The sequence below is a fragment of the Leptonychotes weddellii genome, chromosome 10 (genome assembly GCF_054177405.1).
Source record: "Leptonychotes weddellii isolate Sample4059 chromosome 10, ASM5417740v2, whole genome shotgun sequence".
In the NCBI taxonomy this organism is placed as follows: Eukaryota; Metazoa; Chordata; class Mammalia; order Carnivora; family Phocidae; genus Leptonychotes; species Leptonychotes weddellii.
Window position 1 is genome coordinate 69,921,730 of NC_138378.1, and position 16,033 is coordinate 69,937,762.

At 35.8% G+C, this 16,033-nt stretch overlaps 1 protein-coding gene across 1 annotated transcript in view; it reads left to right on the forward strand.

Annotated features, from left to right (window-relative positions):
• Nucleotides 1-16,033, forward strand: part of EHBP1 (EH domain binding protein 1) — a 303,679-nt gene that overhangs the window by 46,587 nt on the left and 241,059 nt on the right. The window contains exons 3-5 of the mRNA XM_081832045.1: nucleotides 3,074-3,131; nucleotides 11,380-11,475; nucleotides 15,483-15,536. Of these exons, the coding sequence (XP_081688171.1) occupies nucleotides 3,074-3,131; nucleotides 11,380-11,475; nucleotides 15,483-15,536 (208 nt within the window). The remainder of the gene's footprint in view (nucleotides 1-3,073; nucleotides 3,132-11,379; nucleotides 11,476-15,482; nucleotides 15,537-16,033) is intronic.

Here is a 16,033-nt window from a genome sequence, read left to right on the forward strand (position 1 = left end):
GGTTAAGCGACTGCCTTCGGCTCAGGTCATGATCCTGGAGTCCCGGGATCGAGTCCCGCATCGGGCTCCCTGCTCGGCAGGGAGCCTGCTTCTCCCTCTGACCCTTCCCCCTGTCATGTGCTCTCTGTCTCTCTCATTCTCTCTGTCTCAAATAAATAAATAAAATCTTTAAAAAAAAAAAAAAAAAAAAAAAAAAAAAAGAGTTGGGGTTGCCTGGAGATGAGATGAGAACATGATGAAAAGGTTAGTGTAGTAATCTAGGTAAAATTTCCAGCAAGCCATAAATACTTTCAAACAAGGTAGCTTACATTTGTTGGCTACTCATTTCCTCTACTGTTAAGCTGCCAGCATTGATCATACTTCTTCCCAGCTCCATCTATTATATTACTTTACAGCTCCCCATCTTCGTTGTCATTTGTTTATTCTGCTTCTCTCTGTGTTGAGCAAGGTTTTGTTTGTTTCTGCATTGGTTTGGATTTCTTAGGTTAACATTCTGATATTTCATAGAAACTTTCTTCTATTTCACCTGTAATTTAGCACTTCTGCATTTGGCTGTTGCTCCCAGCGTCTCACTGTGGGAAGACTCACCAAAGCAAGCTACTGGTTTTAGTTTACATTTGATGTCTTTAATGCCTGACACTTGGAACTAAGCTGAGTCTTGGATGGAGAACCACCATTTTTCTATTTATACGATGCTGGTTATTATCACCATCAGAAACATTGTGCATTTGTTTAGATGGCTCCTTAGTCAAACAGTTTTATTATTAGAACCTTCTTCCTGTTTCTGGCCTAGCTTTTCTTTGGGTTCTACCACCTAAAAGGAACAAGCATTAACATTTCACAATATTGATGTTGCTTTTTGCATCCTACTGCTTCCCTTATTTAACTGGAATTTATGCATTGTAAACTCATAGTCTTCGTATGTCTAAAATCATTTCTTTTTCTTTCTTTTTCCCATCCATTTTGCAAATATTTATTGACCATCTGCTCTTTGCCAGGAAATGTCTAAAACCATTTCTTTCTTTCTTTTTTTTTTTAAAGATTTTATTTATTTATTTGAGAGAGAGAGAATGACAGAGAGAACATGAGAGGGGGGAGGGTCAGAGGGAGAAGCAGACTCCCCGCAGAGCAGGGAGCCTGATGCAGGACTCGATCCAGGGACTCCAGGATCATGACCTGAGCTGAAGGCAGTCGCCCAACCAACTGAGCCACCCAGGGGCCCTAAAACCATTTCTTAAATGATAGTTTAGCCAGTATAAAACTCAAGGATGACAGCTATGTTCCCTTAGCAACTTGAAGATCATTAGCTTTATTGTCTTTTGTTCTCTGTTGCTGCTAATGAGAAGTTGCTATCATTCTAGTGATTCCTTTGTTGGTAACCTGTCTTTTCTTTTATGGTTTTTCTCTTTATTCTTGCTGCTTTGTAGTTTGTATGGTATCCAGATATTAAATTTATTTTTAATTATCCTATTCATTATTATATACTTATTTTATTTTATTTTATGTTAATCACCATACATTACATCATTAGTTTTTGATGTAGTGTTCCATGATTCATTGTTTGCGTATAACACCCAGTGCTCCATTCAATATGTGCCCTCTTTAATACCCATCACCAGGCTAACCCATCCCCCCACCTCCGTCCCCTCTAGAACCCTCAGTTTGTTTCTCAGAGTCCATAGTCTCTCATGGTTCGTCTCCCCCTCCGATTTCTCCCCCTTCATTTCTTTTTTTAATTTAAATTCAATTAGCCAACATATAGTACATCATTAGTTTTTAATATATACTTTCTGTCTAAGGACTCTTCAGGTCTGGAGCATTCTTAGCCTTGTCTCTTCAGTATTTCTTTGTCATTCCCACTGTTCTGAACTAGCATTTCTGTTAGGTGTATGTACTTCTCAGTTTGTCTTTTATGTCTCTTCCCTTGTTTTAAAATATTTTTATCACTTTATTTTCTGTGCTACGTTCTGGGTCAGTTCCTCAGTACTTTTTCATTGGACAACTCTTTGGACAGGTTAATAGGTGAATCACTGAGTAAGGAGTTTATGGCTGGTGGCCTTTTATGTATGTGTGTATATGTGTGTGTGTGTGTGTGTGTGTGTATTTAATTAAATGAAATAAGAGGACAGGTCATCTGTTGATAGGGATTTTTGGGTAAAATAAGTGAGACATAGAAAGTAGTGAAGGTCACTGAGATGAGTGTATCATTCATTTCTTGGTTAAAAAGCTTTTATCTAAGATTTTTAAAAATAAAAATTTAAGGAAAATAACTGATAATCATAATCTTGATGTTTTCCCTCAGCATTAAAGAGAACTTAGTTGTATTAGCTGAAAACAGGTTTTTTTTTTTTTTTTCTTGTTTTTCTACTTTATATTAGCAGAAGGTAAAGAAGAGAGGTCTGAGAGTTAAAAGACCTGTATTTCAGACTTGGTTCTGCCAAAGCTTTTGATTAGTTATTTTGCCAGTTTTTTAAATTTATAAAATAAGAGTATATACCTTACATATTTTTTTAGTACTGTATTGTTTTTATGAAGATTGTTGAGATGATTGAATATAAAAATATTTTGAAAACCACGAACATTGTTTATAAGATATGAGATGCAAAAGTAGTGTAACCCATAGATTTAAATTATTTTGGAAGTGCCACTTTTATGCTATTTTTTCCAAATTAAAGTAGATAATGTGTTAGATGTATAGCATTGATTTTTAGAGAAGATGTATGTGTGCTTTTCTTTTTAAAATAGTCACCAATTGTAAGTATTTTATTTTACTTGGTTTGTCCGAGTGAATTAACTTGCTAAAGGATTTTTAGAAAAACATGTGGATAAAATATTAGTCATTTAAGTTAGATCATGTTTGTATCATACAAATATGATCTAATTTAGTAATAGTAAATAGTAATATAAAAAATTACTATATTTGAATAATTTATAGAGATTTATTGTAAGAATAACTGCTCTGTGTAATCTAAAGTAGATGACATTTTTGTCCTTTTAAAGACACTAGAACTAAGCTTTATTAATTTGATATAAGATTACTTAAATTATGCTTTATCTTTTTCTTGCTTGACAGGCAACCAGATAAACTGGTGGTAGTTTGGACAAGAAGAAGCCGAAGGAAGTCTTCTAAGGTTTGTCTCTTTTCTAAATTTCTTACCCAAATGTTGCATTTAACTTTTAGTCAAATTATGAAGCTTTTCTGGTCCCAGTGTAGAATATTTTAATATATTACTTGATATTTTGGGTTATTACTAATTATCTAATCTACTAAAATGATTGATCAGGCATTGTGATCGTGTAACTACAGTTCTGAAAATGGAAGTCAGATACCTGAGTTTTGATCTTGGATGTGGTAGCCTTGAGTAACATCAGTGTAATTTAACTTCTCTATACAATGGTAATCATGAATTAATGATTAAATAGGTAACACTTACAAAATTGTACCTGGGATTGTTTATTCAGATTCCAAGAGGATGAAATTAAGGCAAACTTAAGAAATGATGAGTGGGGCGCCTGGGTGGCTCATTCGGTTAAGTGTCTGCCTTCGGCTCAGGTCATGATCCCAAGGTCTTGGGGTCGAGCCCTGCGTTGGGCTCCCTGCTCAGCTGGGAGCCTGCTTCTCCCTCTTCCTCTGTCTGCTGCTCTGCCTACCTGTGCTCTCTACGTCTCTGTCAAATAAATAAATAAAATCTTAAAAAAAAAAAAAAAAAGAAAGAAATGATGAGTTATCTGAGTCCATTGCTGGGCTGCAGGAGGAAAGGAGTTGGATTTTTCAAAGGTTTTAATTTTTTGCACTTAGAGCTTTGTGGGGAGTATAGAACAGAATTTTTAATGTTCAATAACAATTCTGCAGATATTCTAAAAATTTATTCTTTAGATAAATATGAATATATTTTTATAAGCACACAATAACTGTAAGCATGTTTAAGTGGATATTCCTTTTTCCATAAGTAGTCCTGTGTGAGGAAAAAAATTATTCCTTTTAAGTTTAATTTAATTAAATTTCAGAATTTTTAATATTTCAGGGACATCTTATCAAATTTTATTTTTATTCAGCTAAAATTACATATAGATCTTAATTATACAATGTAATGAGTTTTGATCAATACATACTTGTGTAATTAGTACTCCTATTAGGATATAGAATATTTTCATTACTTTTTCCTTTGTGTCTTCTTCCAGTTAATTGACAACTCTCAGAGGCAACCGCTATTCTGATTTTTCTATCACCATAGACTAGTTTTGCCTGTTTTTGAATTTCATGTAAATGGAATCATACAGTAGTCCTGTGTTATACGTGATTTCTTTTGCTCAACATAATGTTTTTGAGATTTATTCATGCTGTTGTGAATATTGGTAGTTTTTTTTTTATCAGTGAGTAGTATTCCATCGAGTGAATGCACTGCAGTTTGATTATTTATGCCCCTGTTGATGATTTGATTCATTTCTAGTAAATATCCTGAATATTCACTACTGTGAATTCTGGTATAAATACTACTGAAACAGTATTTTAGGGGGTAAATATTTTAATTTCTCTTGGGCAAATACATAGGACTGGAATTCGCTGGGTAATAGTGTTGGTACATTTTTAACTTTTAAATATATTTCCAGCAGCCACATAGGAAAGGTACAGGGCATCATATCATGAATGACATCATCTTCAAAGCATACATTTATAGTTTGGGGGCATTGTATTTTAGACCTGTAATATTTTCTTATCCATTTACATTGATATGAGAAAGTTCTGAAAATGGACTTAGGGTTTTCTCTCTTTTGCTGGATATTTGTCACTTTTGCCTATGGGTCTTAGGCTTTTGTGGAAAGGAACAATAAAAGGTCATCCACTAAGTATGATAGATGAATATGACTATAACTATGGATGTTAGACCCTATTTGCTTTTAGCTATCAAATGAAAAGTGATTATCTCCTTTTAATAATCAGATACTAATTATTTTCTAAAAAAAAATGAAACAGTGAAATAGATTATAGGTCAATTCAGAATACATAACCCTATTTGAAGTTAAATACATCTTTATTTAATTGCATTTTTGAAAGTCAATCAGATAACTTTTAGGTCCAGATTATCTAGATGGTGAAATCCAAATGTTTGAGGCTGCAGGTTGATTTTTCTCAGAATGCAGTATTTTCTAGAAGGAATTATTTCTTGGATTACTGTCCAGTTATGATGCTCTTAATATTTCAGATCCCTTTTGTGTATTTCAGAATCATTGTGTCTTCTCTTAAAACATTATAGATGTACTTCTTTTGAAAAATTAATGAGAACCCACCATGTGTTAAGCTCTTTACAGCAAGTGCTTAGCATGTTCATGCATATGTGAAATGCTGTTTTATAAATTGTACAGAACACCCAAAAGAGGACTTAAAAATCCAGTTCCAGAAATTATGAAAGAAATGATTATGACATTATTCTAAAAGTTAAGCAAATAAATGGTTTTTTAATCTTAGGAAATGTGAAATCCATGACATTTTGGAATTCTTTAATAAAAAACTTGTGTCCCCAGCTATTTTTTTTTTTTAATTAGCTATCAGTTACACTAAATCCAAAGACTAGAACCACTTTTTTCTTCTGAAAGTCAGTTCTATTTTCTGATGGTTTTCCTTTAAAATATACATTATATGCTGCTGAGTCCCATTGAAGTCACTGACGGGGGAAAAAAGATCTCTGCAACCATTGGCCATTTACTTTTAACTGTGTTTTTGGAAAGAGTTTGAGTTGTACAGTGGTCAGTTTTGGTTTTTGTCATCCGTATAGCTTATTATTTCTCTTTCCTGATTCTTTTTTTATATTGATAGATTGAAACTTATAACTGAGACACAGATAAATGTCAGATTAGAGAATAAATAAGGCATACTACCTTATTTAACCAACTGAGCCACCCAGGCGCCCTGGCATACTCCCTTATTTAAAGTTTAGTTCTCAGTGCTCACTTTCTGTGGGCACATGTCTATCTTTATAGCTAAATATATAATCAGAATTCATTGCTGACTCATTTTTTATTGAGAAAATAATTACCATGGATAATTAACACAATATGCAGCTTCCCTGCCTCTTCTCTTCAAGTCATGGCATTTATAATAAAGATTTTGTCAGGCTGCAGTTGATTTATATATGCTTAAATAAATTCTTTTTCTTTTTTCTTTTTTTTTTAAAGATTTTATTTATTTGATACAGAGAGAATGAGAGACAGAGAGCATGAGAGGGAGGAGGGTCAGAGGGAGAAGCAGACTCCCTGCCGAGCAGGGAGCCCGATGTGGGACTCGATCCCGGGACTCCAGGATCATGACCTGAGCCGAAGGCAGTCGCTTAACCAACTGAGCCACCCAGGCGCCCCTAAATAAATTATTTTTCAATAAAATATAGGACAGTAGGAGGCAGGGCAATTACGATAGTCCCCCCCAAATTATGGCAGAGTAATATGTTGCCTTAAATATGGTTTTCCAAGTAGAAATTTAAGCTCACAGATGGGAGAATTTCAAAGGGAAACCAGAGCTTTAAAGTCCTCACAAGCAGGGCGCCTGGGTGGCTCAGTCGTTAAGCATCTGCCTTTAGTTCAGGTCATGATCCCAGAGTCCTGGGATCGAGCCCTGCATCGGGCTCCCTGCTCAGCGGAAGCTGGTTTCTCCTTCTCCCGCTCCCCCTGCTTGTGTTCCCTCTCTTGCTCTGTCTCTCTCTGTCAAATAAATAAATAAAATCTTTAAAAAATAAAAATAAAAAAATAAAGTCCTCACAAGCTTTTTGATGGCATTACCACCTTTACTTCCTTGCTCTATGGTTGTGCTCCAGCCTTTTACAATGTGCTGTGATATCAGGAGGGGAAGGTACAGTTGCAGAGCTTTGCCTTAATGGCAATAAGTCTAAGGTAACTTTATATGTGACACCTTAAACATACGGGTATATGCAGTTTTATAAGTTGAAAATTATTTAACAACTGACAACTATACATTTTTAGTGAAATATTTTATTTTGTAGGAATCAGAAATAATAAGTGAATGTTTACTCTGTATTTAGTACCATATTAGGTACAAGTCTTTTAGGGAAGATATGACATGAAATAATTAGAAAATAAGGCATTTTATAGGGTTAGGACCCTAAATTGAGAAATGTTACCTTTTTCCTAGGTCTGCTTTGGCATGTCAAATGATCTGTCATATGATTAAAAAGTGAGAAAAATTGTATAAGGGGAACTGGATAATGTGGCCTAATCCTTTGTACCATTATCTGTACTAGGATAGCTGGCAAATGAAGAAATAACCTGCCTCTCTAACTATACAAAGAAGCTGAACAGCTGTACTTGTGTTTCTGTGCCCAATTATTTTCTGAAGAATCCTTTCTGTTACTCTCAGTGAAAACTGATCATGGTTCTTGTAGTGCTAATGTTTACCAATATGATGTGCTTTTTCTAATCAAGTTCTTAAGAACCTAAATTAATGTCCCCATGGATTTTTACAATTAGATGTTTATTACCCATATTGGGTATTTTTACCCAATTTGTGTTCACACAGTGAACACAATGAAAGGCCAATACCCATTGGGCCTTTCATTCTTTTTCTAGCTTCAGATTCTTGAATTCTGTTTGAGGTGAAAGTTGTAGTAAGCTTTTTGAAAATAGGAATACTTTTTTTTTTTCATGTTTGCTACTGTGTACGTTCCTGGTTTCCTCTCCAGTAGAATTTACTTGGTCCTTTTTTTTTTTTTTTTTAAGATTTTATTTATTTATTTGACAGAGAGAGACACAGCAAAAGAGGGAACACAAGCAGGGGGAGTTGGAGAGGGAGAAGCAGGCTTCCCACTGAGCAGGGAGCTCGATGTGGGGCTCAATCCCAGGACCCTGGGATCATGACCTGAGCCGAAGGCAGACGCTTAATGACTGAGCCACCCAGGTGCCCCTTGGTCCTTTTTTCTGCCTACTATATAATAATTAGCTAACATTATACAACTGGTAGTGCCAGCTACTCAGCTGGACTAATTGATTTTGTTACAGTGTCCTAACTTAGCCAGGTTGTACAGTCTCTAAAAGGAATAACAGAAAGCCAGAGCTCTAACTTGGTTGGACGTTTTTTGCTGGGGAGAGAGGTGCTGGGTAGAATGGTAAGAAAATGACAGCATGCTAGCAGCTTGGGAACTCGCACCCTTACATCTTTTTTTAATTAAAAAAAAAAAAGATTTTAGTTTGTTAAGCAGATTGTATTTTTGTTTGTTGAACAATCTAATTTCTGAGATCCATGACTAAGGACTGAAAGAGGTCATTTAGAAGACCAGCATTAGGGTACCTGAGGAAATGATCTGATACTACCATCTACTAACTCTGCCCAGTTGTTAGGTAGTCTCTGCATTCCCTGCTTTTCATCTCTGTATCATCCAATAAATGTCAAGACCTTAGGGATAGAAAACTATATTCTTGACTAGTGTGTGAATCAGAGAATAGAGCTGCATATGTTGTTGGTTAGGTAAAGAAATCTGAACTTGGAAATCATGGAGGTGGTTCTATTACTGATTACTAGTATGGGTTCAGGAAAGCGGTTTACTCTTTGCTTTAGTTTCCTTATCTGGATTAGATCTTCTGAGGATATCTTGAAGTCTAAAGTTCTTTGATTGTCATTTTTTCATTAAGAATTTTACAAAAAGGGGGTGCCTGGGTGGCTGAGTTGGTTGGCTAAGGTCATGATCTCATGGGTCATGAGATCGAGCCCCAAGATGGGTTCTGAGCTCAGTGGGGAGTTTGAAGATTCTCTCCCTCTGCCCCTTCCCCCACTTGCTCATGCTCTTTCTTTCTCAAGTAAATAAATATTTTTTAATTTTAATTTTATTTTTTTAAAGATGAGGGTTTTTTTTTTTAAGATTTCATTCATTTATTTGACAGAGAGATAGAGAGCACAAGTAGGCAGAGAGGCAGGCAGAGGGAGAGGGAGAAGCAGGCTCCCTGCCGAGCAGGGAGCCGGATGCGGGGCTCGATCCCAGGACCCTAGGATCATGACCCGAGCTGAAGGCAGACACTACCTGACTGAGCCACCCAGGTGCCTCAAATAAATCTTTTTTTAAAAAAAGAATTTTACAAATACTTTATCTTTTCTGCTGTGGCTGATAAGGAAAGTTCAGTTATTATACTCTTCTTATGTTTTTATTCTATGGGGAGGCTATGAAAATATAATGATGGTGAGTTTGAAGAGACCAGAGGAATAGCCTGATCTACCATAACAGTACATGAGATGACACAGAATTGTCATAAATCTTCAATATTAAGTATGTAGAATATGTAGAGAGGGGTTTTGATTAAGGATTATCTAAAGTAAGCAGAAATTTACTTTTCAAAATGGAGATTGTTTACTTTGTGGAGTTTTTGTTCTAGGATTGTCAGTAGGCATATTTCCATAAATAGGCAGAGGAACAGAGGAATCTCTGGAGATATTTTTTAATCAACAGCACTCAGCTCTTTACCTTTGGGGATGGTGTGCTAAGTCTGTTGTGGTGAATCTCTATTGCCCTTTCCTTACCTGAGTTTTGTGATTGGAGGGCAATGGAGAGAGAATAGAGGGAGAATTATTGACAATTTATGGGTTGGAGTAGCGGGAATGCTGCTAAAACTATATCTTATGCTGGTATTTTAAGTAACAAGATATGATATGATTTGAATGGACATAAATTTCCATGATCTTGATCCTTTCTCAGTTCCATTTCATGGGTTCAAATCCAGCTTCTGCGACTTGCTTGCTGTGAGATCTTGGGCCAGTCTGTGCCTTAGTTTTCTCATGTTAAATTTGTTCCCTGGCACACATCTGCACTCGTATAACTTCTTTCCTGTTATCGTGGAAGAATTGTCTGTGGTTCTGGCAAAGGCCAGTCTGTCTCCTTTTCTATCATTAAGGACATCACTCTAGTAATTCTTTCTCTTTTGCATCATTAAATTCTCCCCCTTAACTGGATATTTCCCATTAGCATTAAAATATTTTTCTCTTATTAAAAAATTATCTCTGCCACTATTTTACCACTAGCGCCAGACTATTTTTCTCTTTCTCTTTCAGCAAAACACCTCAGAGGAATTGAGTGTACAATATCTTTAATTTCTTTTTTCCTATTCTTTCTTGAACCCATTCCAATCCAGGTATTTGCTCCTATTATTCCACTGAAACAGCTTTTGTAAAGTCAGTAATGGCTTCTGCTTTGTTAAATCCAATGGTCATTTGTCCTATCTAACCTGCCATCAAGATTTGGCACAGGTGATTGTTCCCTTCTCCTTGAAACATTTTCTTCACTAGATTTGCAGGATACCACATGCCTTTGGTTTTCCTTCTGTACCAACCTTTTGCTCAGTCCTCCTCATTTCTTAGACCTGTTAATGTTGTGCCCCAAGGTTCATTTCTTGAACATTTATATTCTCTAGCTGTACTCCTTCCCTTGGGATCACATCCATTCTTAAGCTTTAAGTATTACCTTTGTGCTAATGATTCCCAGATTTATTACTCTAGGCACATACATCCAACTGCCTATTTGAGCATCTACACCTGAATATGTAATAAGCATCTATTCTCTTTTAGTTTTGATTTTTTTTTATTTCTTCATTTAACTTTCTTATCAAGCTTTGGCTAGAAATGCCACCACAAAGAAAGAACTATAGTGGTGACCCCCAACTTTGGGGGGTCCATAGGGAACCACGATAAACAAGATTTACAAGAAAAAAGAATCTTGAAAATTACAAGTGCTAGAAATATTAACTCTATAAAAACTGCCTTCAGGCGCCTGGGTGGCTCAGTCGTTAAGCGTCTGCCTTCGGCTCAGGTCATCATCCCAGAGTCCTGGGATCGAGTCCTGCATTGGGCTCCCTGCTCAGCGGGGAGCCTGCTTCTCCCTCTGCCTCTTATGGATAAATAAATAAAATCTTTAACAAAACAAAACAAAGCTGCCTTCTTCTTTACTTACCCCAGATAAACATGACAGTTTAATAGAAAATGAACTTAAATGCAAAGTATACACTTTGATTTTCCTTTTAAAGAATGAATTTGCCTTTAAGTTCCTAGATCACAAAATAATTTTTAAAAATATTTCTTCTAATAAAATTTTTATCCAATCACAAATAGTGGCTTTTAAAAATATGAGACCCCTCATCTTTGCATACTCTTTTATGTGGTGGTGGGGAGGGAGAGGGTAAAGTTTTGGTTACAGATAGTAATCTATAGCTGTCATGTGATAGAATTGTCACGGCCCAAGTTTAATGCTTGAAAAGACTTATTTGACTAATCATTTTTGTTTCAAGGAGACTACAGATCTGATGGATAGTTTAATAGGGTCGATAAATTTTTGTAAATTATTAACTTTGCATTTCCTGTACTTCATATTGAAGCCATTATTTCTGTTCTGGTAGGCTCATAGCTGGCAACCTGGAATAAAAAATCCATACCGTGGTGTTGTAGTGTGGCCTGTTCCTGAAAACATTGAAATCACTGTGACACTTTTTAAGGTAAGCTCCATTTTTATAAGTCCATAGAACTTATTATTATATAGTCATGCTTCCAATGACAGAATATTTCAGTATTCATTGTTCTATATATTTGAGTCCAGCCTGGTTCCTTGATATGCATTATTTTATTTTATGGATATAACAATTTATAACAATGCAAGGGCATCAGGGTATTTCATGGTCTATGAAGTCAGAATAATTTGGGAGCCCTTTTGAACTTGTTACAATTGAGATCAGTTAGAATACTTCTTTCATTACTTCCTACATTCTACCCCCAGGAAATTTTAAAGTGCTTCTTTGTGGAAAGCTGAGGTTTGTGGAGTTCTTAGTCCTGAGCCTCATTTTGTTAGCCCTGTTTGACTAATTACAATATATGTTTTAAAATTAGTATTTGAGGGGCGCCTGAGTAGCTCAGTTGGTTAAATGGCCGGCTCTTGATTTTGGCTCAGGTCATGATCTCATGGTTATGGGATCAAGTCCTGCATCAGGCTCTGTGCTCAGCAGGGAGTCTACTTGCGATTCTCTCCCTCTCCCTTTGCCCCTCCCCCCACTCTCTCTCAAATAAATAAATCTTTAAGATTAGAATTTGAGTATTTAATTGATGTTAATGTAAGAAGTTCTAAATTGATATTTGATAAATATCTTAATTGATATTAATATCTTACAAATACTGTGGCTTAAAAGCAAAATTCTGGTTGTAAATTCAAAGGGCAGATCCAAAAACATAGCTGTGTGTATACCTACCTGCCTGTTATACATACATGCTTTTTTCTTGAAAGTCTTCCATATTTTCTGAAACATTATAAAGTAGTCCCCATCAAGTCCTCATTACGCACTAGAATCTTTACTTTCCTAACTAACCCCCTACCTAGTCCAAAAGAATGGTGGGGAAAAGTCTCATTTTTAGCCTTTTGGAAAGTGGTGAAATTAGAAAACAAATGCTTATTTCTTCCTTGCTTAACACTTCCTTGAAGTGTTCCAGTTGTACTGAAGTTACTTTTGCAGGACAGAAGGGATGAGACAGTAGCTGCTCTTCCTTTTTTTTTCCCAGAAGGTTCAGGGCCATCCTGTAGTCCTTCAGTCAGCTATCCTAAAAGCCTGTTAGTTAAACCCCCCTTATCCATGTATCTCTTACTGGAATGATACAGTAAGCGTGGTGGAGAACAGCAAGACCTTTAATTCTCACAGCAACCCATAAGGAAACTGAGACTAAGGAAGAAGGTCTCTTGCTAAGTCACAGTGATTTAGCCCTCTTCTTCTACATTGTACAACCTATTCTGTAATAAAAACTATGAATATAGATTACAACAGCAGGATCTCTGATATGGTTGAGGAAGACTTTTAAGTAGTCTTTGAGTATTTTGATTTGGTTTACTGTTTACATTGGGAAAGATGAAATGAATGGACATAGTTTTACAAATTAAAAAAATGATGACAAGAGAGTAAGGGGCTAGATAGAGCTGATAAATAGTTGACAGCCATGTGTTTGGGAAAAGGATATGCACTGAGTGATTCTTAGTTGAAAGTAGCTGTTGAAATGTAGTACTTGGAGGATTAAGAGATAAGTGTTTTCAAGTACTGATGGGAATGTTGAGCATATCCTTATCATGGAACTTTTATGACTTCGGGTATTAGTCTGTAGAAAAAAACCCCAAATACCCCTTTTCCCCCAGTTTGTTGTAGTAAACATTTCTGTTCAGTTGTGCTATGAGGCAAACTTGTGATCATTTTAAATATTTAAAAAAATATTTTCAGTGGCCACTTTTATCTTCCCAACTCACCCACTCCCCAGAATTCTAATAGAAAGGCAGAAAGGTAAAACAACTTTTCATTCTTACAGTGTAATTTTTGGATCTTGTTTTTGATAGCACTTAAAATATTCAAGTGGAAAACTTTTTCATGTTTTCCTTTTTCTTTTACTTATATTAAAGTCTCTACAATTCATTTAATCTTGAAATTTGCAAGTAGAAAGGATTGCTTTAAGCCCTTTTGTCCTAAGTGTAGTATTCACAGAGGTGTGCTCAAAGACAAAATGCTTTTATGGAAAGTTAGTAGTATGTTTCATTTTCCTATGACTTAGCCAGAAATTGATTTTTCTAGCCTGCATGCTTGTTTTTGAAATTTGAATTAGATTGAAAATAGTTATTTCTAGTAAAAAAAAAAAAAAAAAAGCCTGTTAGGGTTTTGAAAAGAAAAATGGTTCTTTAAGCCATTTTCAATTTTTCTCTTTACTGCAGCGGTGAGAAAGGAGATTCTACAGGGTAGAAAGTAGGATACAGAGAAGACTTAATTGATTCAAGCTAGAAGCAATTTTCATTACAAATGTTTTTGTCTGGCCAATAATATAAATAGTTAATTGTGTAGCTCTGCCATTTAAAAATGGCCTGAAACTATTACTATTGCTCTTTTACATCTTTTGACTGACTTTGCCCTATCAGGTGTGTCCCTTGGTCCCACTCAGATTATTCTTGTAAGTGTAAAGAAATCTGAGTTGGTACTAACATGGTCAGAATTGTGGTTTGGGAGAATAGTATAAGATTGATTGGAGGGTAGAGAGACTGAGAGAATGTTATAGTCACTTTTATCTTGAAATAGCTTAGGCACAAATGATAAGGACCAAAACTCAGCTGTGGCAGTAGAAGCAAAAGATTATTAATATACTAAAGTAGAATCAATCATGAATAAGATGCTTCCCTATGAGAAGCATGTGGGACCGGAGTCCCACTAGAGGAATAGCAGAGCCCATTTTCCATCTATGTGCACTTGCTCATTCTTAGAGTAGAATGCTGAGCCTAAAGCCTGCTTTATTTTTTTATTTTTATTTTTTTTAAAGGTTTTATTTATTTATTTGACAGAGAGAGACACAGCGAGAGAGGGAACCCAAGCAGGGGGAGTGGGAGAGGGAGAAGCAGGCCTCCTGCGGAGCAGGGAACCCGATGTGGGGCTCGATCCCAGCACCCTGAGATCATGACCTGAGCTGAAGGCAGACGCTTAACGACTGAGCCACCCAGGCGCCCCTAAAGCCTGCTTTATTTAAATATTCTCTTATTTTTTACTACCTCCATCCCGCTGCCTTCTCTACTACGTGGAGTTGAATTTGAACAAGTAAATGCACATGTGATGCAACTTTTCTTTTTATGTCTTATACTCTGTTGCCTTTTGCCTTTACTTATTCAAATATCTGTGGAAATCCTATATAATTCCATCTAGCCCAGATTTTTTCTTTCTCATAAAGCTTTTCTATTCATTCCTGTAAGTGATGTGTTGTTTTCTAATCTGTGGTGAAACCATGTATTTCTTTCATCATATTTATTTAGATTAGTTGTTTGTCTTCAAAGGCAAGGACAACTATGTTTGAGTCCACATAGCACATCTCCAGTTTCTTATATAATAGGTACCAAATATGTATTTGTAAAATAAATACTTGCAAAAGTGTGCTGTTTTTTTAATTTGCATTTGGTTGAAGGATCCATTACCTTATCTCAGGTTTCTGAGGCATCTTCAGGGTTAATGGGAGGGGAGGGGGGATGAAACAGCCATGCCAGTTTGCCATTTTGTGTAGACTATGGAGTCCCTTGCAGTGCTTTGAAATTCCAGATGTTTATATAACCTCTGCAGAAGAAAACATTTTCTCAAGTGGTACTGCTAGTTTAAAAGTATAAAACATGAGGGCTTTATATGAGCATTTTATATCTTAATAAAGTGCTTCTTAAGTTAACTCACTAAATTATCCATCTCTCTGATCAGGTTTCTTTTTGTCTTGTCATTGATGCAATGATGGAAGATAATTACATGCATCAACATAAGTAAAAGAGAGAATTTCTTCAATATAAAATAAGGATTTAGATGTAGGGAAATTGTGGAAGTTTCATAAGAGTAGGCTCTTCTGCTTCTCCCTTTTAAAAAGTTGGTAAAAGCTAAAAGCAAGGCTGTTTATATGTTCTTGATTGGATTAACTGGTTTAAAGAAATGTATTTCAGCTTTATATTTTGCTTTTTTTTTTACAGGATCCTCATGCAGAGGAATTTGAAGATAAAGAGTGGACATTTGTCATAGAAAATGTAAGCTAATGGCAAATTTCATCACCTTTCTTTCACATTGTTGGCTATATACATTGTTAAAGCACACTAGCATTTTGGTGGTAGGAGAAATGTTACCTTATGAAAGTTAAATAGTGATTTGTAGCTTTTAGAATTTTTTAAATGAAATGATAGCCAATAGCAGAATTATTTTTAAGAAGTACTTTTGTTACAACTATATAAATAAAAATACTTCTAAACTATGTGTATACTTTGTATTCGGTTTAGGGCTCGAGGGAAAGACTATGTCTTATCTGTTTAGCATCTAGCATGGTGACCTTTGACATCTTTAAAAATAAAGTACATGCTTTAACTCTTTGGGTTGAGGGATTCTAGACTGGTGCTTTAATAATCATCTTCAGTTTGGTCACCTAGTTGGTTTAGATGGTTAAGCGTCTGCCTTCAGCTCAGGTCATGATCCCAGGGTGCTGGGATCGAGTCCTGCATCAGGCTCTCTGCTCAGCCGGGAGCTTGCTTCT